The 22,289-nt window shown below is 36.8% G+C and overlaps 2 protein-coding genes across 4 annotated transcripts; both read left to right on the top strand.

Moving 5' to 3' along the window:
- Positions 1 to 16,772: 16,772 nt before the first annotated feature.
- On the top strand, positions 16,773 to 19,318 carry LOC122027432. 3 transcript variants are annotated; one of them, XM_042586389.1, is made up of 2 exons: positions 16,773 to 17,171; positions 19,179 to 19,318. In XM_042586389.1, exons 1-2 carry the CDS (start codon positions 16,781 to 16,783, stop codon positions 19,211 to 19,213), a joined length of 426 nt encoding a protein of 141 aa, XP_042442323.1. In that variant the 5' UTR covers positions 16,773 to 16,780; the 3' UTR covers positions 19,214 to 19,318. The 3 variants fall into 3 exon arrangements, with proteins under 3 accessions (XP_042442323.1, XP_042442322.1, XP_042442321.1); XM_042586388.1 differs by lacking the exon at positions 19,179 to 19,318 and adding an exon at positions 17,429 to 19,172; XM_042586387.1 differs by lacking the exon at positions 19,179 to 19,318 and adding an exon at positions 17,325 to 19,172.
- A 14-nt stretch (positions 19,319 to 19,332) lies between these two features.
- On the top strand, positions 19,333 to 20,794 carry LOC122027431. Its single transcript, XM_042586386.1, has 2 exons — positions 19,333 to 19,889; positions 19,956 to 20,794. The coding sequence occupies exons 1-2, from the start codon at positions 19,474 to 19,476 to the stop codon at positions 20,635 to 20,637; spliced, it is 1,098 nt and encodes a 365-aa protein (XP_042442320.1). The 5' UTR covers positions 19,333 to 19,473; the 3' UTR covers positions 20,638 to 20,794.
- The last annotated feature ends 1,495 nt before the right edge of the window (positions 20,795 to 22,289 follow it).

Here is a 22,289-nt window from a genome sequence, read left to right as displayed (position 1 = left end):
GCCCAACCCGAACCTGATTTTTTTCGGATTGACTCGAATTAGGTCGTCAGGTCAGGTTCATTTTTGACACCCCTATTCTTTTGGTATACGTCCCACTCAATTCAGCAAAGCATACACTAACATTGCAATAGTGTAGTTCCACTACATTAGTGCACCTTTTTATCTCTCTGACAATTTTTTTAAAAAAATTTATTATTTGATCTAAATTATTATTCTCTTCACTTTTTTTAAAAAATTTTTTCTTCTATTTTTATGTATATATTATGAAGCTATTGTCCATTGAAAAATACTTTCTTCTTCTTATTATTTCTTTAGAACTAGGTGGCATAATAGCTCAAGTGCTATATGTTTCTTTAGGACCATAGCACTATAAATTTTAAATTGAAAAAGAAATAAATATTGACTTCGTTCAAAGAATATATAAAAGTGCTTATTCATAAATTTAGAGTACTTTTAAGATCATGTACCCTTAAAATGCTTTAAATTATAAAAGAAAAAAATATAACAACTCTAGAAGATTTAAGAAACACATAGTGGTGCTCCTTTTTCAATTTAAAAGATTTTAAGGTCATATAATAATTTTAGACAAAACTATTATTTGATCTTAAATTGCTTCAAATTAGAAAAGACATATGACTAAAGGATTTAGGAAATGTATAAGTGTGTTGGTTTGTGAATTCACACTATTTAGAGTTTATATAGTAGCGTTGTTTAAATTGATTTATAGACATAAATTAGTCAAAATTGAAAAGAAATGTATAATACCTCTTTAAGATTTAGGAAACTCATACGAAGTGTTTATTTATAAATTTAAAATAATTTAAGGATATATAGCACTTAAGTGTATTTATGAATTTCAAGGTTGATGTATGAACTTTGTCCGAAAATGTTATATAGATATAAAATATTCAAAATTTTAAAAATAGGAATAACTATTTAGACCAGCTTGTGAATTTAGACCACTTTAGTTTCATATAATAATGTTTATGAATCCCAATTCCCAAATGCTTAAGTTTCAAATATATGATCCTTTCTTATTACACTCAGACAGACAGACAGACAGACAGACAGACAGACAGATAGACAAACATATAGATAGATAGATAGAAGAGGTGTTCATGGTAATTTTTTTTTTTTTTAAGATTTTGGTTATATCAATAAATTTGTATCTTTAGGGTTTAGGGTTGGGTTATAATATTAAGCATAAAAAAATTTAAATCAAAATTTTTTTAGGTATACCTATATAATTTTGATACCTAGATACCTTTATATGGGCAATCGTGGGTGACAATATACACGGGCTGGTGACGCGACGTAAATTTGATTTTTTTTATTCTCTCTCTTCCTTCGCGTAAACTTATTTTTGCTATTTGTCTTCCTTCACTTCCCTCTCTTCCTTCGCGTAAACTTATTTTTGCTATTTGTCTTCCTTCACTTCCCTCTCTTCCCTAAAACGAAAGTGCTAACCCTCTTCGTTGCTCAACCGCTCTTCTCTTCCTTAAAATGAAAGCCCTAAACCCTCTTCACCACTCATCTGCTGCTCTCTTCCTTAGCTTCCAACCCTAGATACAGGTCATCTTATTCAACTCTCAGCTCGCACCAAGTGAATTAGGATTTTCGTTCACACCTATATATTGGTGCAATTTACACTAACGGTCTAACTCAAATTTTAATGAATGACAAGTGAGTTAAGTTAGGTGTTATCGTAATCTAACCTTGTTACCGAGTGTGTAGGGTTAACTAACTTGACGGGTCAAAAGGACCTGACACTAGGCAGGAAGTCCAATCGGGATATTTGATTCTCGAGTGGTGAAGTCCGGATGTGCGATTCTAGCAGGAGATCAAGAAGTGTGATTCCCGAGTAGCAAAGTCCAGATGTACGATTCTGACAGGAAGACCGGGTGGGTCAGATTGACGTCAAAGAGGTAATTTGACACACAGTAAGTGGAGGTAAGTCACTGGAGGAGAGTGACTAAATGAGGACACGTCCCGATTGAGGGGACAATAGGCCTCAGTCTAATTTAGGTCCATTTTAGAAACTTAAATTGAGACCCTGACTAGATCCTGGTTTGGAAGACAGGGTCTAAGTCACAAATTAATCTTATTATTAATGTGCTAAAGTTGTTTTGCAGGTTAGATATTATCATATTAGACTAACCTAACTTGCAGGGTAAAAGGAGCAAAAAGGCCTCGGGTGAACAGTACCTAAGGCACCTTCAAGCATTGGAAGGCGCTTTCGTACTGTTCATGAAAGGTGCTTTCGGTGCTATGGAAGGCGCCTTCCAAGGGATAAAATTCAGACTTCATCACAGATAAGGAGCAATGAGTTTGGGATCAGATTTGACACGTTAGAGGCACCTTCAAGGCTATAGAAGGTGTCTTCCACACTCTTTATAAGGGTGTCTTGAGGAGCCTTCAAAGTACAACTTCCATACGAACTTCTACGCATCCGATTAGCTTTCCGACTGCTCCAACTTCTTGCTTCTGCCCTGCTATAACTCTACTATGCCCGACTACTGTCGAGAAGTGTCTAAACACCAAGATCAAGCCGACCATCTACAAAAGTGTTTGGTAACACAATCTAATTCCTGTAAACGAAAAGTGTAGCTTGTTACACTCTTTCGATTCTTATGTATTCAATCCCCTCTTCTATGATTTCGGAAGAGGTTTTTAGTGGATTACCTATCGATAGGTCTGCGGGACCTGGGTCTTGGAGTAGGAGTCGCCGAACCAAGTAAAAATCAAATCGTGTCTTTTACTTACTTTTTCTTTTGTATTTTCTTTCTGCTGCATACTTTGATTTCAAAACCAAAAAGAAAAGATTTTTGAAAACCACATGATTCCCCCCCCCCCCCCCCCCCTCTCTCACGTGCATCTCGATCCAACAAGTGGTATTAGAGCAGATTCTGCTTTGAATTGGTGCAACTACCAATCAAGCTGGGGGAACGATTTCAATTTTTTTCAGATTTAAGTTTTTAATGTATCTTATTTGAATTGATAAAATTTACCTTTTTGGATAATTATTTTTTATTCGATTTTTACTCGAAAGTGGTGCGACACCACTCGAGTCATTGACATATTTTTCCTCTCTCTCAAGCAATACTAATCTAAGACCAAGTTTTGGTACCTTCTTTTAGCTTTTCATTTTTAGTGATCAATGGCCGAGCTTGAGGGATTCAGTACCGCTCATCCTCCTCTCTTCAACGGAAATAATTTTTCGTATTGGAAGAAGAGGATGGAGTTCTACTTAAAGATGGACATCGAGCAATGGTTCACTATCCAACGAGGGTACCGGGCGCCTGTAGATGAAGGCAATAAAAAAAGATGTCCAAGTCTGGATCCAAGAACTCAAAGGCAAATGTCACATGATACAGTGTGGAACAAGAAAGGAACTTCAAACAAGAATGCTTGAATGAAAACAAGATTAAGAAGCAAAAGAAAGCACTAAAAGGGACTACATCTCCAGACGAATAAGAGCAGACAAACCGAAGCAAGCAAGTTACGTCACACTGATGGCAACCGGAGGTGAAACGGATTAAGAAGACGAGTTAGAATACGAGTCGAGCAATGGATCCGCATCCGGTTGAGATGAACCGACTGGGGTAAAATTTAATTGCACTGTAAATTTCTTTAAAATTATTTCATGCCTAAACAAAAAGTTAACTAAAACTGAGGAACAAGTTAAACTCCTCCTTATGGAAAATAATATCCTTAAGGAAAAATTGAGCTTGATCTCTTTAATTGAACAAGTTCAAAATAGAAATTTAGCTCAAGTTGTAAATCTTGAGGAAGAAAATTCTATTTTGAAAAATCAAGTTAAAGAGTTAAAAGAACATTTGAAAAAGTTTACCTCAGGATCCAATTATCTAAATATGATACTCGGATCCCAAAGAGCTGTGTATAATAAATCTGGACTCGGATACAATTCTAACTCAACATTTAAATTATTTTTAACTCTAACTCAAAGTAAGAAATTAACCAAAGCTTGGGTTCTGAAAGTGTACCTAACCATGCAAGTAGGACTCAATCAATACTATATACCAAAAAATAAAATTCACTACATAAATTAAAATAAATCAAATAACTCCCTCTTAAAATCAAAACTAAATCTTCAAAAATAAACTTAAACCTAAAGAATAAAATCAAATCAAATTAATCAAAAATTAAACCTAAAATAAACAAAAAGGAAATTAATCTAAACTCAAATTATAACCAAGTCTATTACTACTATAAAGTAAATCGACACAAATTTAAAACCTAAAAAGTTTAGTAATTTAGGGGAGACTCCAAATTAGTTGGCACCTCCAAAAATAATAAGTTATCCGACTGGATAATTATGACTAGAATAAATAGGGACATAAGTTTAACCTGATAAACGGTACTAGAGAAATTTTATATGATAGTAGATTAGGGAAGCTCTGTCTATGCATGTTTAGGAAGATATGACTTTAACCTGGTGCATTTTGTTGGATCGAGAAGCGCTAGAGGGGGGGGGGGTGAATAGCGCTCGTGGCTTTCACTCGATTCGGATTTGTAAAACAATCGAGAGTTTAAGCAGCGGAAATAATAACCGAAGAACAATCACACAGAATGACCCAAGGATTTACTTGGTTCGGAGCCTAGGGCGACTCATACTCCAAGGCCCACGCTCGTTGAGAGTTTACGTTGGGCAACAACTATAATATCGTAAAATTCAGTACAAGTATAGAATGAGTACACAAGAAATTTAAAGTAATACCGACAACTAAATTATAGAAAGCGGAGCGGGTCATCATGGAACTTGTCGAGCTTAGACCTTTGAGCTTAGCGTTACACGCGAGATGGATCGCTTTGTTGTTCTTGGTCGGTGCCCAATCCTTTTCTCAGCGAGGCGCCCTAAGCTGTCAAGGCGCCCAGTCGCACGAGTCGGTGCAGACGACTGGTCACACCTTATCCGTTTAAGCCTGCTCTTCTGCGCCTTCAAGCCTTGGTCAAGGCCGCCCAATCAAGGCGGCGCCCAGCTCCGACAACGGCGGGGCGCTCTAAGCTCCATGGGGTGCATCGGACACGCTCATCCGAGGCTTAACTTGTTCCTTTGCACTGCAATATGTTAGTCCCAAAACAATACGGTACCTGCAAGACAAAGTTAGAACTGATATAAACATGATAAATTAAGAGTTTGATGACCGTTCGCCATCGACTGGGATTGGATTTTCCGACCGAAATCTAGGTCGACTCAGACAGCTTCCCTCCCCACGGGAACGATCCTCACCTACTCCTCTCGGAGATTTACCTATCTGCCAGGATCCTCCAAATCGAACTTTTGCTGCCAAGACCGTCTTCATGTCGGATGTCCTCCTCGACTCATCCGCACTTCTACCCGGTCATCGCGACCAAGATTTTAACCTAGGTTACCACCCGAGGATTTTTGCCAAAAGTTTTGGACCAAGAATGATAGGGTTACCATCCCCTATGACCTAGGCTTACCACCCCCTAGGGTTTTCCCCTTACCTAACCACAGCTAGGACTTTCCTGAAACACTCAATCATACACATTAGATAACAATTAAACTTAACTTTGAATCCCTTTGCCATTATCAAAACTTGAGTTCGATAATGCTTCCTGCACCAACACATTTGGCTTAGTGGAACTAACTGAAGACACCCCTTACTAATCCTAACTAGTTAGACCAAAGTTTTGTATTAAGTTCAATGGATATGGCTATTTGAAAAATTTCGAAGACGTGGTTACTCTAATGATGTCCAGGTGACTCACCACAACTTAGAAGTTTATCCAAAAAATATCTATTTGTTAAACCCAAAGTTAAACTTGAATTTAACACAAGTTAAACCAAACCCTAAAATTTAACTTAATTCATCTCACAAAATTATATGATTCTCTGATTGAAAATATAGATCAGGTGAGATGACTAAGGATTAAATTTAAATTTAATTTAAATCAAATTAATTAAAATTTAAATTTAAATCAAATTAATTTAAATTTTAATTTTAATTAAATTCAAATTAAGTTAAACTAAGTTCACACTTAAGCTAAATTTTTTCTCTCTTCAACTCTTTGTAGGAATCTAAATAGATATTGGGCAGTGGTTGCTCCCAACATATGACCGGGGATCAAGCAATATTCACTAAATTAACATTCAAAAGACTAGGAACACTTGCCTTTTAAAACAACGGTAGACTAAAGGTAATTGGAATAGGTAACATTGAACTAGAATATAATTTTATTATTCATAAAGTACTACTTATTGAAAATTTTAAATTTAACCTACTCAGTGTTAGTCAATTGTGTGATTCAGAGTATAAGGTTAGGTTTACATCCAATGAATGTTTAATTAAACATATGAAAGATCCTACAGTAAAATTAAAAGGACTTAGGAACAATAATATTTACACAATTAACCTAGCTAACTCCTCACTTAAGTGTCACCTAACACAAAAAGAGGAAACCTTGTTGTGGAATAGGAGAATGCCCCACACTAACTTTAAAAACCTCACCAAACTAAATGACTTAGTTAGAGAATCACCAAAACTACCCAACTTAAACTCAATAATTTGTAATGTCTGTCAACAAGGAAAATAAACCAAATCAACCCACAAAACAACTAATCAAACTTAAACCAATTCAATACTTAAATTATTACACTTAGATTTATTTGACTCACATGGGATTAAATCTATAAATAGAAACTTATACTGTCTAGTAATAATTGATGATTACTCAAGATTCACTTGGATAAACTTTTTTAAAAATAAAGATCAAATATTAGAAATATTTATTAATTTTTTAAACAAACTGAAAATAAAAAAGATTCAAAAATTAAAAGAATAAGAAGAGATAATAGAGGGAGTTTAAAAATTATAGGTTTACTAAATTATGCTTAGAATATTGTTACCATCAAGAATTCTCATGTCCTAATACACCTTAATAAAATGGAATAGTCAAAAGGAAAAATAAAACTCTCCAAGAAGTCACTAGGACAATGCTAAATGAATATCAACTATTAAAATATTTCTGGCTAAAAGTTGTTAGTACAATATGCTATGTATAAAATAGAATAATAATTAATAAAAAAATAAAATAAAATTCCATTTGAAACTTACTATAATAAATTACCAAATATTAAATACTTTAAGGTATTTGGATGTCCTGTATACATATTAAATACAAGAGAAGACTTAGAAAAATTTTCTTCAAAAGTAGAAAATGGAATCTTTATAGAGTATTCCCTAAACAGCAGAGGATATAGAGTTTAAAATAAAACCACTCTAAGAATTGAGGAGACAACCAATGTAAAATTTGATGAAATTACCAAAGACTCTTATTCAACTCAACCTCAATATCAACTAATTGATTTTGTTCCAGGGGGAGCAAGTGAAAACCCAATAAACGAATATGAAGATGAACAAAATCAATCATAGGAAAATGAACAAATACAAATTGTGCCTAAAACAATAGAGTAAGTTCAAATCACCCAATTAACTAAATAATATATGATCCATAACTAAGGGTTTAAACTAGATTCTCATTTAGAAACCTAAGTCAAATATCCTTAATTTTTAAGGTTGAACCCAAAATAGTAGAAGAATCCTTTGTTGATCTAGACTGGATTATTGCCATGCAAAAAGAACTAGCCTAATTTGAAAGAAATCAAGTCTGGAACTTAGTTCATCTACCCAAGAATAAGAAATTCATAGAGACTAAGTGGGTATTTAGGAATAAGTTGTTGGACCCCCGTGGTGGTTTTGTTGTGATCAACCAAGTTAGGTTGGGTCCTATTTAGTTTTGATCCCTATGTCTATGTGCAGGAGCTTAGGAGCGCAGGAAGTCAAGCGGAAGACGCAGCTAGCGAGAAGGACGGCACAGGAAGGGAGTCGATGGGCTCGATGCGTCTGAATGATGAAAGAGCTGCGGAAGAGTACACCAGTGGACAAGAAGAACGTGCGCGACGTTTGAGGGATGAGAAACTGGGACGAAAGCCTGCTTGAGGAGAATGCCGAAAATTAGGTTTAGGTGAGCCCTATTTCAGTTGGCCGCAATCACCCAATCAAACAGAACCTCGAAAGTTGAAAAGGAGAGGAAGAAGTGCTGAAAAAATAGTTGGAGGCGCCCTCAACAGTCGTTGGAGGCGCCTCTGACTTCAGCACACTGAAGGCGCCCTCAATGGCATTGAGGGTGCCCTCAATGGCATTGAGGGTGCCCTCAACAACCTTGGATGCGCCCTCAATGCCTTTGAGGGCGCCCTCGACATAGCCAACTTGGCCGTTGACGAGCGGATAAAGTTTTATCCGCTCATCCCCTTGGAGGCACCCTCAACCCCTTTGGAGGCGCCCTCAAGACTCAAGATAGGATTTCCATGAGCTATATAAAGGCTCCTGGAGCTAGGAATTAATCATTCAACACAGTACTCAATTTCTAGCAACTCCTAGAGCTTTCTTAGTGTGTAAAAGTCTTATCCGCCTTCAGTGAAGGAGACATTTCTTGTGGTGTTTTTCAACTACCTTAGATTAACAAACACCTAGGTTGTAACCAAGTTAAATTTCTTGTCTCTTCTTTTCTATTATTTTATTTTATTATTGTTGCTATTTTAGAGTTGAAAGCATGAGGAGGGTATTTTCTTTTTGCAGACAATTCACCCCTCCCCTCTTGCTGGCCCCGCTACACCAACAAGTGGTATCACAACCCAACAACCTCAGAAGGACTAACCGCCATTTGAAGCAACAAAGATCAAGATGATGGCCGGTGCAAGTATTCATCCACCGAAATTCGACGGAGACTTCGCTACATGGAAACGCCGAATGGAGGTATTCTTCAAAATAGAATTTGATATTCTTTTAGTTATGAAATATGGTTTTGCAGTCCCTAAAGACAAGGAAGAATACAACTGGATGAAAAAGGAACAAGCTGATTTCGTGGCCAACGGGAAGACAGAGTTTCATCTGCTCAGCGTTTTGCCACCCCAGGAGGTAAGTTGGATCGGAAGCTATGACTCCACCAAAGACCTTTAGGAAAAATTCCTGGAGCTCCACGAAGGCACCTCAGAAGCGAAGTTAGCAAGGCGCGACATCCTCCAGACTCAGCTTACAAATCTCCGGATGAACAATGGCGAGAAGGTAGCGCAACTCCAAGCAAGAATCAAAGAGCTAATAACTCAACTGAATAACCTCGGAGAATCGGTAACAAATAGAGACTCGATTCGGTATGCACTCAACACCTTCCCAAGAACTCCAGAATGTGCGTCCTTAGTAGATGCATACTACATCTCTAAGGACTTTGAGGTAAGTACGCTAGAAAATTTATTTTCTACATTTGAACTTCACAAATCTAGAATTGTAGAACCTAAACAAATAAAGAAGTCAAATCTCAATGTTGCCCTACAAGCTGAGATGGACATCGATCGATGAAACTGAAGCAACGCTATTGGTAAGAAAGTTAAATAAGTTTATTAAGACTAATAAATTTAGATCACAGTCGAGAAAGCATCAACGCAATAGAAGGACGGTCCGATGCTACAACTGCAATGAGGAAGGGTGCATCAAGGATGACTGCCCAAAATTAAAGAGAAGGGACAAGGAGAAGTCTTAAAGACCGACATCCTCTAAACGCAAGAGTCTGAAGACTACATGGGATGAATCATCATCCTTCGAATCAGAAGTCGAAGCCTTCTCAGGAGTAGCACTGATGACAAACCATCAAATTAAAGAAGAAACCAGCTCAGAGATGAGCATAGATGAAGGGGGATGATCATCAGAAGAAGAAAGCTGCGATGAAGGGGGAGCATCAGAAATTGAGGTAAGTAAGGTACGTGCTCTAACTCCCAAGCAGTCATTTCAGTTCATTAAAGTGCTTACTAAAGATTTAGTTAAATTAGAAAAGGAAAATGACGAGTTAAAATTAAACTTAGCAAAGGTATGCCCTCTAGAAATGTACGATAATCTAAAATTAGAGAATGAAAAATTAAAAATTGAAATTGAAAAATTAAAAAATGATCATGCATGTTTAAATAAATTTCAAAAATCAAAACTTAAGTTGTATGAAAAATTAAACTGATACATTAGAAAACATCAGGGACAACTCAGAAAAATTCCCAGAAATTATGTACCCCCTAAGTTTTTGATTAATCCTGTAAGAAGGAATCTATACTGGGTTACAAAATCTTTTCTAGATTAAATTTTTGTAAGTTAGCACTTTCAGCAAGAAAAATTAAACAGTTAATTTCTTTATGAGGCTTTGTCTAAGAAAATGGTTGTTGCTCCAATAATCAAGAAGGCCTAGTGACTCGCCACTACCTGGAAGCCAAAATATTGAAATAAAATATTTAATTAACTTACTGATAAAGCATGAAAATAGAAATTAGATAATGCTTTAACAAGTTTTTTTAACATTTTTTTTTGGAAATTTCTCAAAAATTCCTACCCCGTTTTTTGCTGTGATCAAAGGGGGAGAGACAAGAACAATTTTAGGGGGAGTTAATATTTTTAAAAAATTAGTACTTAAAAAAAATTTTGTAGGATAAGAACAAGTTAATATTTTCTTACTTAGTGTTGCAAATTCTATCATTGCAATCTTTATGCTTAAAATGTTAGTTTAGTAATTTCTTTAAATAAGTAATCTATTTTTACCCTACCTTGAACTTGGGTTGATGCACATCAAAAAGGGGAGATTATTGGACCCCGTGGTGATTTTGATGTGATCAACCAAGTTAGGTTGGGTCCTGTTTAGTTTTGATCTCTGTGTCTAAGTGTGCAGGAGCTTAGGAGCACAGGAAGTCGAGCGGAAGATGCAGCTAGCAAGAAGGACGACACGGGAAGGGAGCCGACGGGCTCGATGCGTTCGAAGGATGAAAGAGCTGCGGAAGAGTACACTGGTGGACAAGAAGAACGTGCACGACGTTCGAGGGATGAGAAGCCAGGGCGGAAGCCTGCTCGAGGAGAATGCTAGAAATTAAGTTCAGGTGAGCCCTATTTCAATTGGCCGCAATCACCCAATCAAACAGAACCTCGAAAGTTGAAAAGGAGAGGAAGAAGTGCTGGAAAAATAGCTGAAGGCGCCCTCAACAGTCGTTGGAGGCGCCTCCAACTTCAACACACTGAAGGCGCCCTCAATGGCATTGAGGGTGCCCTCAACAGCCTTAGAGGAGCCCTCAATGCCTTTGAGGGCGCCCTCGACCTGGCCAACTTGGTCGTTGATGAGCGGATAATGTTTTATCCGCTCATCCCCTTGGAGGCGCCCTCAACCCTTTTGAAGGCTCCCTCAAGACTCGAGATAAGATTTTCATGAGATATATAAAGGCCCCTGGAGCTAGGAATTAATCATTCAACACAGTACTCAATTTCTAGCAACTCCTAGAGCTTTCTTAGTGTGTAAAAGGCTTCTCCGCCTTCAGTGAAGGAGATATTTCTTGTGATGTTTTTCAACTACCTTGGATTAACAACCACCTAGGTTGTAACCAAGTTAAATTTTTTATCTCTTATTTTTTGTTATTTTATTTTATTATTATTGTTGTTTTAGAGTTGAAAGCACGAGGAGGATATTATCTTTTTGCAGGCAATTCACCCCTCCCCTCTTGTCGGCCCCGCTGCATCAACATAAGTTAAATGAAAAAGGGGAAATTATAAGGAATAAAGCTAGACTAGTAGCTAAAAGATTTAGTCAAGTAGAGGGCCTTAACTATGTTGAAAGATATACCCTAGAAGTCAAACTTGAGTCCATTAGAATGCTATTAAGTTATGCAATCCATAAAGGATTTAAGCTCTACCAGATGGACTGTAAGTACCCCATGGTAGTTTTTATGTGATCAACCAAGTTAAGTTAGGTCCTGTTATATTTTAACCCTTGTGTTTAAGTGTGCAAGAACTTAAGAGCGCAGGAAGTCAAGCGAAAGACGCAGCTAGTGAGAAGGACGACACGGGAGAGAGTTGACGGGCTCGGTGCGTTAGAGGGATGAGGCGCACGATGCTTCCGAGGGATGAGAAGCCGGAGTGGAAGGTTGCTCGAGAAGGCCAGAAAATGAGTTCAGGTGAGCCATATTCTGAATGGCCAAAATCACCCAAACGAGCAAAGTCATAGTGGAAGACCCGGACCCAAGCGAGCAGAACCAGAGTAGAAGACCCATACCAAAAAGTTAACCGAGGGTTGACTTTTGGGCCCGGACCAGAAACTTTATCGAAACATAATGTGGCATGATCTGTTGCAATGGGGATAAAATTTCATCCCCCTCCAGACGCCTGAAACCCTTCTAGGCACCCCGATCATGGTTATAATTGTAGAATCGAAAAGAATTTTAGATATCTCCACAATTGCATGATATTGTCCACTTTGGGCCTAGACCCTCATGGTTTTGCTCTTGGGCTCTACCCAAAAGGCCTCATGCCAATGGATATATCTTTCTCTTATAAACTCATAATCTTTCCCATATGTTTTCAATGTGGGACTATGTTTGGAACCTTGCAACCCCAACAATCCCCCCTCAAATAAAGGACCATAGACTTCCCATGTCTGATCCTCGACCCACCAGGTCTTCCTGCCCTTCGGTCCACCCGACCTACTAGGACTTCCTGCCTGGTGTCTGGTCCTCTTGGTCAATATTGTACCCACATGTCTCAATCAGACCATAGCTCTTGTGCACAGTCGGTGGTTAAACCTTCTGGCAATCCAGACTCTGATACCAATTATAGGATCGAAAAGAATTTTAGATATCTCCACAATTGCATGATATTGTCCACTTTGGGCCTAGGCCCTCATGGTTTTGCTCTTGGGCTCTACCCAAAAGGCCTCATGCCAATGGAGATATCTTTCTCTTATAAACTCATGATCTTTCCCATATGTTTTCAATGTGGGACTATGTTTGCAACCTTGCAACCCCAACAATAAATATAGCCCTAATCCAAGTAGCTTAGAATAATCACTTGTAATCAATTCCTTGCCTGAAGAAGACTTTGATAATGAGCTTTAACTACCTTGGATTAGCAATTATTTGATTGCAAATCAAGTAACCTCTCCGTGACTCTTATTTCTTTCTAATCAGTTTGTTAATTACTTTTTATGCAAGTGTTAATTTAATTAAGTTGTAAAGTTCGAGAAGGGTTTTTGTTTCTTTTATTTTTGTGCAAGGTTATTCATCCCCCTCTAACCGGCCTCCAGGGGTCAAACATGGATGTCAAATCGACCTTCTTAAATAGGCTGATAAAAAAAGAAACATATGTAGGTCAACCACCTGGATTTGAAAACCTAGAACACCTTAATTGTGCTTTCAAATTTAAAAAGGCACTATATGGTCTAAAACAAGCACCTAGGGCTTGGTATGAGTGATTATCTATCCATCTGATTTCAAAAGAATTCAAACAAGGTCGAATTAATCCAACCTTGTTTGTAAAAACCTTTAAATCCGATATTTTTGTCGCCTAAATTTACGTTGATGATATAATCTTTGGATCTACAAACTCAAACTTTCTACAAGAGTTTATTGACTTAATGGAATAAGAATTTAAAATGAGCCTAGTAGATAAGTTAACCTTCTTTTTAGGCTTACAAATTAAACAAATTAATAAAGGTAAAGGTAATTACGTCTATCAAGAAAAATATACAAAAGAATTACTTAAAAAATTTAGAGTGGATAATGCTAAAGAAATAAAAACACTAATGGTAATAAATGAAAATATAGATAGTGATCCTACTGGAGCACTAGTAGACCTAAAGTATTATAGAAGTGACATAGGTAGTCTGTTATGCCTAACTGCAACCTAACCTGATATACTATTTGTAGTTAGTATGTGTGCTAGATATCAGACCTGTACTAAGGAGTCTCATATCAAACTTGTTAAATGAATTTTCATATATCTAAAAGGTACACAAAATATAGGAATATGGTGTTGGGGTTGCAAGGTTGTAAACATAGTCCCATATTGAAAACACATGGAAAAGATCATGGGTTTATAAGATAAAGATATCTCCATTGGCATGAGGCCTTTTGGGTAGAGCCTAAGAGCAAAACCATGAGGGTTTAGGCTCAAAGTGGACAATATCATGCAATTGTGGAAATATCTAAATTCTTTTCGATCCAATAATTGGTATTAGAGCCTGAACTGCCAGAAGGTTTAATCGACGACTATGCACAAGACCTATGGTCTGATTGTATGTGGGTACAATATTGACCTCGAACAAAGAAAGTGGGGGCTCTATGTTCGAATCAAGACCAAACACAGGAAGTTCTAGTTGCGGCTAGGCAAGAAAGTTCTAGTAAGTCGGGTGGAGGAAGACACAGTGGGTCGAGGATCGGGCGTGGAAGCCTGTGGTCCTTTGTTTGAGGGAGGATTTGGATCAAGATGACCAAACACCAAGCAGGAAGTTCTAGTTGCGGCTAGGCAAGAAAGTCCTAGTAAGTTGGGTGGACCGAGGGGCAGGAACACCTGGTGGGTCGAGGATCGGGCGTGGGAAGCCTGTGGTCCTTTGTTTGAGGGGGGGGATTGTTGGGGTTGAAAGGTTGCAAACATAGTCCCACATTGAAAACACATGGGAAAAATCATAGGTTTATAAGAGAAAGATACCTCCATTGACATGAGACCTTTTAGGTAGAGCCCAAGAGTAAAATCATGAGGGCTTTGGCCCAAAGTGGACAATATTATGTAATTGTGGAGATATCTAAATTCTTTTCAATCCAACATATGGTACCCCAGGATAACTAATTTTCATGTTTTAGGATATTTACGCTGACTCCAAATTAGATAAAAAAAAAGTACAAGTGGATGTCAATTACTTAGACCATCACTTGTCAGCTGGTTATTATGGACGATGCACACATTACAAGACTTTAACTTAAATTATAAACATACAAAAATCTTTATTGATAACATAAGTTCAATAAACTTAAAAAAAAATCTAGTGCATCATTCAAGAACCAAACATATAGAAGTAAGAGATCATATAGCTAAAGGAAATATTGAACTCAACTATGTTGAGTCAAAATTAAATTTGTTTGACATATTTACTAAACCATTATCAGAATTCGAATTTAGCAACTTACGCCGAAAATTAGGAATGTGTACAATATACTAGGAATGCTATTTTTAAAATAATTTTTCAAATGATTTGCAAATTCTAGGAAAAATTCTTTACTTATATTTTCAAAAATTCTCATGTCCTTAGTATTTTAAAATTAATTTTGGCCTTAGTCTAGATTAAATTCATAGAAAGCATATTCCTATATATCTAGGTATTGAGCATCTCACAAACACATTAGGCCTACATTGATTGTGTATTCTAAAACTTAGAACAACATGAGATGTATAAGCCTATTATCTAGACTTCAGATGCTTATATCAGTATATCAACACAAGTCTGAGTGAAAAATATCAAAATTACAATAATCAGGTTAAGTAATCCATTTTAATCAAACACTAAATGGATACATTTACTTAACTTGAGTAACCAAATGAACACTGCTATCTTCTGATAGTCGGTTAGTAAATAACGGTTAGACATTTAAGACCAAATTTTTAGATGAATATTTTTAAATATATTAGGTTTAGGAGGAGGACAATTGAAAATAATTTTAAATTAGTATTTCTTTCCTAATACTTGTTACAAAAATCACTTTTAAAATTACTTTCAAAATTCTTTTTACAAAATACTTTCAAAAATACTTTTAAAATACTTATTTTGCAAAAATTCTTGTACTTTTTCAAACAATCTATTTTGAAAAATAAAATGCAAGTGTTTTAAAATTATATTTTGAAAAATATTTTGAAAGATATGTTTGAAAAACATCATGGAAAATATTTGAAAAGATTTATTCAAAAGTTATTTATTCCCAAAAACATCCTGAAACCATAAACATGATTATTTGCCACCTTTGCAACTAAAATTTTTTTTACATCACTACCGTATTTTACAGTAATAAATCTATACATACATCACTAAATCTTTAACTGTATTCTTCTACTAATTTCACTCTTGCTAGAAGTTTGTCTTTCAACGCTGACGTTCTTAACTGTTGTTATCCTTTGGACTCCTCTTGAAACTCTTACGGATCACTAAACCCTAACTGGTCTTTTGCAATCCCGCCAACTAGCACGAGAAGGAATGACAAGTGAAGGAGGTTCATATTTCTTTCGTATTTATAAAACTAGACAGAGAGATGGAGGGAGAGAGATGTTGAGAGGACGTGCATCCAAACTACAAATTAATTTTCAATTCAATTTGTAGCTTGGATGCTTGAAAAATGATGATTGAAAACACAAGATTGACAAGTTGCTAGAGGGGTGAATTGAGAATTAATTTTTTTTCTACCTCTGTTAGTATAAATCAAACTATCCTACACCTTTTAATAAATACAATATACAAATTACGTCTTTTTACCTTTATTCATTTCACTATTACTTTTTAAAACTCTACTTAGATATATATTTTTAATTGACACGTTATATTTAAGTTTTTAAATTTTAAATAATCTATTCGATTTCATACAATTTTTATATGGATTACTAAGATAAGTACTATTCATCGTAACATCTGCTCACATCGCTATATGTCTAATCTATCGGGTCAGTCTGACCACGACATGGTTGCTCTGGCCAACTTTACTTGCATATTATGCACACACTTAGTTGCACTAATAATTTAGTAAAATGCCTTACATGTTAACTTTGTTTGTAATTGCGATATGTATTTAATTAGAGTCAATGTCCTACTTTTGCTTTATTATTTTAAAAATTTTATAAATTATATAGTAATTTTGATTATAATAACTAGATGGTTTTACATATCGAGGCGGCAACGAGACGGGATGGCGTCGCTTCAGCGATTGCCACCTCGGCTCGGATTTCTTCTAGCCATCCTGCGGTCACCGAGCCACCTGACAGCTGGTGATGGTCTGTCATCAACCAACAAACCCCAACTGGCCAGCTGCTTCATCTCTGTGGCTTTGCTGTGTCGCTCGTGTTCGTCGTCCTTGCTGTCTCTCACGCTCCATCTCTCTGCTGTCGCCGTCCGTGAGAGTTTTCATTCTGCTTCCTCTGTCCATCTTCCCCTCCATTTCACGCCAGATCGGGCTTCTTCGCAGTCCTCTGCCCATCTAGACCCCGGGTCACCGGACTTGGTTCCGTCCTTGGTCACGGCGGTGCTCGAGGTTTGGGGTTCTTCGCTGCCGCTCGGAACTCTCTTTGCTCGCGATCCAGGTTCGTCGTGTCTCTTCACAGCACTGTTCTTAACTTTTTGTTAATTTGTTGTGCGATTTAAATGCTTTCAATACTATCCTTCGCCTGCTTAGTTTGAAGCTCATGTGTAAGTTTATTCTTTTGCTTTAGATCTCCTTCCTTTTTTGTTATTAGTTCTCAAGTTAAAGCAGTCTGCTGTTATCAATTGGAGTATGCAGAAGTCCTCAACATGCATTAGACGTTTTCCTTTCATTTTAAAGATATGTGATATGGTGTAGGCAGATATTGGAATTTGTATGAACCGAAGAGGTGGCTTTTTTTCTTCTTCTCATGTAATGTGAAAATGTTATGCATCTACGATGGGCGATGAGGTTTACTTTAAAATGACTGTAAGTTGTAGCATTCGTTTGTTCTTATAGGAGAGAATTTCTTTATCCAAAATCACATATAATATTTAGAAGAGGAAATAATACATAAATAAAACCATACCTTTTTCTATGATTTGTGTGTTTCTGATCCTTGAGTTCTCTCCATGACTTGTCTTTCTTTTGCTTCTCCCTCTTTTAATGGCCTTGTATGGGTTGAACATACAACAAACTGAGCGGGAAGACAGGACCTAACCTTTATATTATATACAAAGTACTAAACAACCTCTCACAGAGGGTTGCAGGAACGATGAAATGATTTATCCTGATCTAATCATACTGTATGGGTTAAGACTTTGAGTCAACTTGTTATTGTCTGATTTTAATTAAAAACTCAAAATTAATTATTAGTCAACGTTGCCATTAATAGAGAGAAAAATTCAACACTTCTCTCTTGTCAAATTATGTAGGCAGATACTACCTAATTTTTCACTCAATATATTGCTATTTCCTATCACTGTTCAAACATTGTGATAGAGTTATTGCTGTTTTTTTTTATTATTATTTTTCTCTAGTGAGCTTACTGGACGCTTTGCTAGTATAAGCATCTCCATCAGGTTAATTTTTTTCAAATTGCTGTATATCCACACAACCCAGTATGGAAAACAGTGGAAACCACATACTATCTAGCTATTCCTTAGTGTTTGAAGTTTTTTTATCATTAATGCATTAAGTATATAATCTTGAAGGGGATGCAAAGCCATAATTATACCGATTATTTGGTACTTAGATTGTATTCTACATTGAGTTCTATCTAATACTATATTAGAAATATTCTACCAATTAAATGCATTTTATTACCTTAACTAAAGTTTTCTTTTAGCTTCGCTCTATGTTCAGTCTAATTGTTTTAATTCGTCTTGTTGTAGTACTTATTGGCCTCTTTGAACTTGTTCATATTTTCTCACATTTTATCCTCTTATGGAGCTGTCTATCTCTCTTGAATAAAATATTTCTGTAATTTTTAATTCTCTATTTAGCAATCTCACACATTGGTTAATTCATATTTATTTTCTGTTCTTCTTTAGTAAATCAACATTCTGTATGTATGGAGGACCTTACCACAATCTTATAAATTCTTTCCTTTAAATCTATAAGGCACGCAATGCTCACAAAATGCTTCTGAAACTTAAATCTAACAACTAAACTATAGTGTATTTTTATTCATATTCTTAATGGCATTTATTTATTTAATATTCTACATAAATTCTCCTGAAATTTTAACTAAAACCGTAAACTAGAATTTTGTTTTTCTATTCATATTTTTAAAGACGTTTACTTATCTGATGTTCTACTTACCTAAAGAACTTAAACCTTCCTAAGTGCCATGACCTTGAGGATTTAAAACTTTCCTAGGTGCCATGTCCTTGGATATTTATGTAATGGATTGAATAATTGGGCCTCTTAGTTGTCTGTATGCCCAACTAATTGCAAATATTCTTTTGTCCACTTATGTGCTCTCTAAATTCTTACTTATTTCAGTTGTATTTATTTTGTGACTTTTTCTAGAAGACTCAAGCATGCATTTTTTTCCTTCATTGAGACACTTAATTATGTTAACTTACTTGACATTCTACTTACCTAGAAGCTTAAACTTTCCTAGGTGATGTGACCCTGGACATGGATGCCATGAATTGATCGATTAGCCTCCTCTTAGCTGTCCTTTATTGGCAAGCCTTTGAATGTGCCATGGAGATTCTCATGTGTTCAAGTCATATTACCTCCTGAAGTTTCTAGGACTCAAGTTTTGATAATAGACCTTAGACCAGTTTTGGCCATCTTGAAGATTGCAGGCAGTACTGGTCCTGGTCCTTTGTGGGAGCATCTTATTGTGGTTTTGTTGGGCTCTCAAGTATTGATGCCAGGAGAGAGTATGCGTGGAATTGGTGTTCCATGTGATGCTCCTGACCGGTTTCAGTGTCGATGCATTTGGCACATTGACCATATCTCTTGTGATCTTGTTCCATATTTTGGCTATACCATGCATCTTCCTAGTTGTCCGCTTGCGTTCACAGATTCGGCAAAGGGATTTTCTCAAGCTTGGTTTCTTTAATGGGCCCTACACCACCCGCATTTTTCTCGTTATAATTGCAATTTGTTGGAGCTTAAGTGAAATTGCTAGGCTAAGTTTTTTGAAAAGAAGTTTGGGCTTCAGTTTGACATGGCAGAGGACTTTGTGCAAGCTTTACATCCTCTTCAATCTTGGCTTTTCAGAGCCTTCTGTCCTCCTTACAATTTTGTTCCTTCTACGTGCCTCTTTGCAGAAGAGGGAATCAGGCGCTTTGTCCTGGGGATGGAACAAAAAAACCATTGGGTATATTTTCATTTTCTCCCTTCCAATTTTTCTTATGCAACTTACCCTGGGTTTTGCTGGGCCCAGGCTTTTTCGCATCACAAAGGGTAGTGGAAAGAAGGACAAATACTTCACAAAAGCTAGTGTCTTGGTCGGAGAGAATTGCATATGTATTTATCCTCTGTTTAGCACTATTCTTCTGGGGATTTTTCATGCAGTCCTCATCAGTTATATCACGTGCATTGGCATGCGGGTGTACTCTTCAGTGATCAACAAACAGCTTCTCCGACGGATCTTTTGGCTGGTATCCTCTGTTATTTTTTCTCTTCCAGCGAGGGTACTTCTCCTAGGTTTCTCTGTCCTACCTCAATCAGGCAACTTGACATGCGAGCTGATTGTATTCTTGGCCTTTTTGAACATGTTGTTTTGCACAGTGGTCGGCATTATTGTATTGGTCTACTTGCCAGTGGCAGATTCTATGGCTCTGCGAAGAAATCTAGAGGGTAGAGGGATAATAGACATTCCATATGATGATTATTACAACGACAGTGCAGCCCTTGTAGCCAACCAGAGCTGCAGTCGGGACACCAGGAGGAGCTCTGATGTATCTACAAAGCCTGGCTCGATATCTTTTAGGACGATGATCATGGATGACCTTCCTGGCTCAGATGAGATAAGCTTGTCGGTCCCTCTGCATATCGGTTCTCCTTCAGGTTCTTCAACACCGGTAAGGCACATTCTTCCACTTAGAGAAATCCCTAGATACTAAGAAGAACTTCAAATGTGCTGTCATATTAATGACATTTATGTTTTTTTTTTGTCGCATCTAAACGCAGTTGTACAATATTCAAATTTTTGTAGGCATGGTTGTTCCATTCGTTATCTTATTTACTTGGTTGCAATGAAGCTTACTCAAGGCTTACTTTAACCAACGAGTTTATTGTAGGAAAAGTTAACCAATCATCATGACATTCAACGTTTATTGTTTTTAATATCAATTAATTTAGATGATTAGAAAATATTAAATAAGGCATATCAATTAGAAGACTAGATGAACAATTTAATATTATTAATTACTCTATTAGTTACACAATTTTATTGTTTAACCAAATGAAGATTATTATAATCAAATAAAGAAATAGGATACTCTATTTTTTAATTTTGTTACTAATTGAACTATAATTTAAATGTAATTTCGGAAATATTAATTTTACGTGTAAGATAGATTAATTAAGGTTAACACATAATTACGTAACTGGGGGTACGCAAATGTCGCGAGAAATCGAGAACCTTCGAGGGCCTCTCCAGTTCCGTAGGCGTGGCATCTTCGAGCCAAATGACCAAAATATCCCTCTCCCGGTATGACGATCAATTTCCCGGTCAGCCGACAATTTAGACAGTTGGAGGAACGCTTTTATAAGAACCCCATTGCCGTGGAGAACGGATCTTCTGCGCCCGCGTCTCCTGCGCCCTCTGCGCCCGTCGCTACACGACAAACAAAAAAACACGTGCTTAGCGCAAAAAAAAAAAAAAAAAAAAAGAGTAATAATATTTGCCTCGACAATTCGCCGCTTGCCGCGACAACGCACTGATCGGTCTGTAGACCGATCAGGAGGCAACCTGATCGGTCTACAGACCGATCAGTAAAAGGGAGCTGAACTCACTTGTTAATGGCTTTCAGAATATATGTCAATAAGCCACTTATAGATTTTCTGCATTCTGCAAAATTCTATGTAGATAATACCCAAAGTCCAAAGACATATGAAATATATCATTGAAATTCCATCTTCACCTTCTTTTTCAGTTGATAGTATTTTCCTGCATTTATCAAGGTTATTCATATTGATACTCATCACTGTTCCATGATACGTAGATACTAGAACTTAAGCATAATTTGAAGTCAATCTCCAAGTCATTACATGGAATCCTGTTCTACTAAACATGACATTACTGATGTATATCGTATGCTCCCAAATCAGTGCTGCTAAATGCCCCCAAGGCACATTAACTGGTCAGGTTTGGTATCTTATTTTGGGACTCTAAAGAGCATTATCATAAAGTGAGCCTGGATCCTGTAGTGTTTGCAGATCAAATGATGCAGTTTATGAACAATGACAAGAGTTTGTCAGCTGAAAGCCTCCTAATTATTCAAAGTATAGCTCAGAAACAATTTAGGCATGTTCCTATATTCAGGCATGTTCCTATATTTTTAAGAGTATTTCCTATATTTCACGAGAAAGCCATTACTGATCGGTCTGTAGACCGATCAGGTTTCCTCCTGATCGGTCTACAGACCGATCAGTGCGTTGTCGCGGCAAGTTGTCGCGGCGAATTGTCGCGGCAAATATCATTACTCAAAAAAAAAAAAAGCCCAATTTTTTTTTTCGAACTCACCGAGAATTACTGATCGGTCTGTAGACC

This window comes from Zingiber officinale, chromosome 10A (genome assembly GCF_018446385.1).
Source record: "Zingiber officinale cultivar Zhangliang chromosome 10A, Zo_v1.1, whole genome shotgun sequence".
Lineage (NCBI taxonomy): Eukaryota > Viridiplantae > Streptophyta > Magnoliopsida > Zingiberales > Zingiberaceae > Zingiber > Zingiber officinale.
The sequence above is the reverse complement of the archived record's forward strand: the minus strand, read 5'-3'. Positions and strand labels throughout refer to the sequence as shown.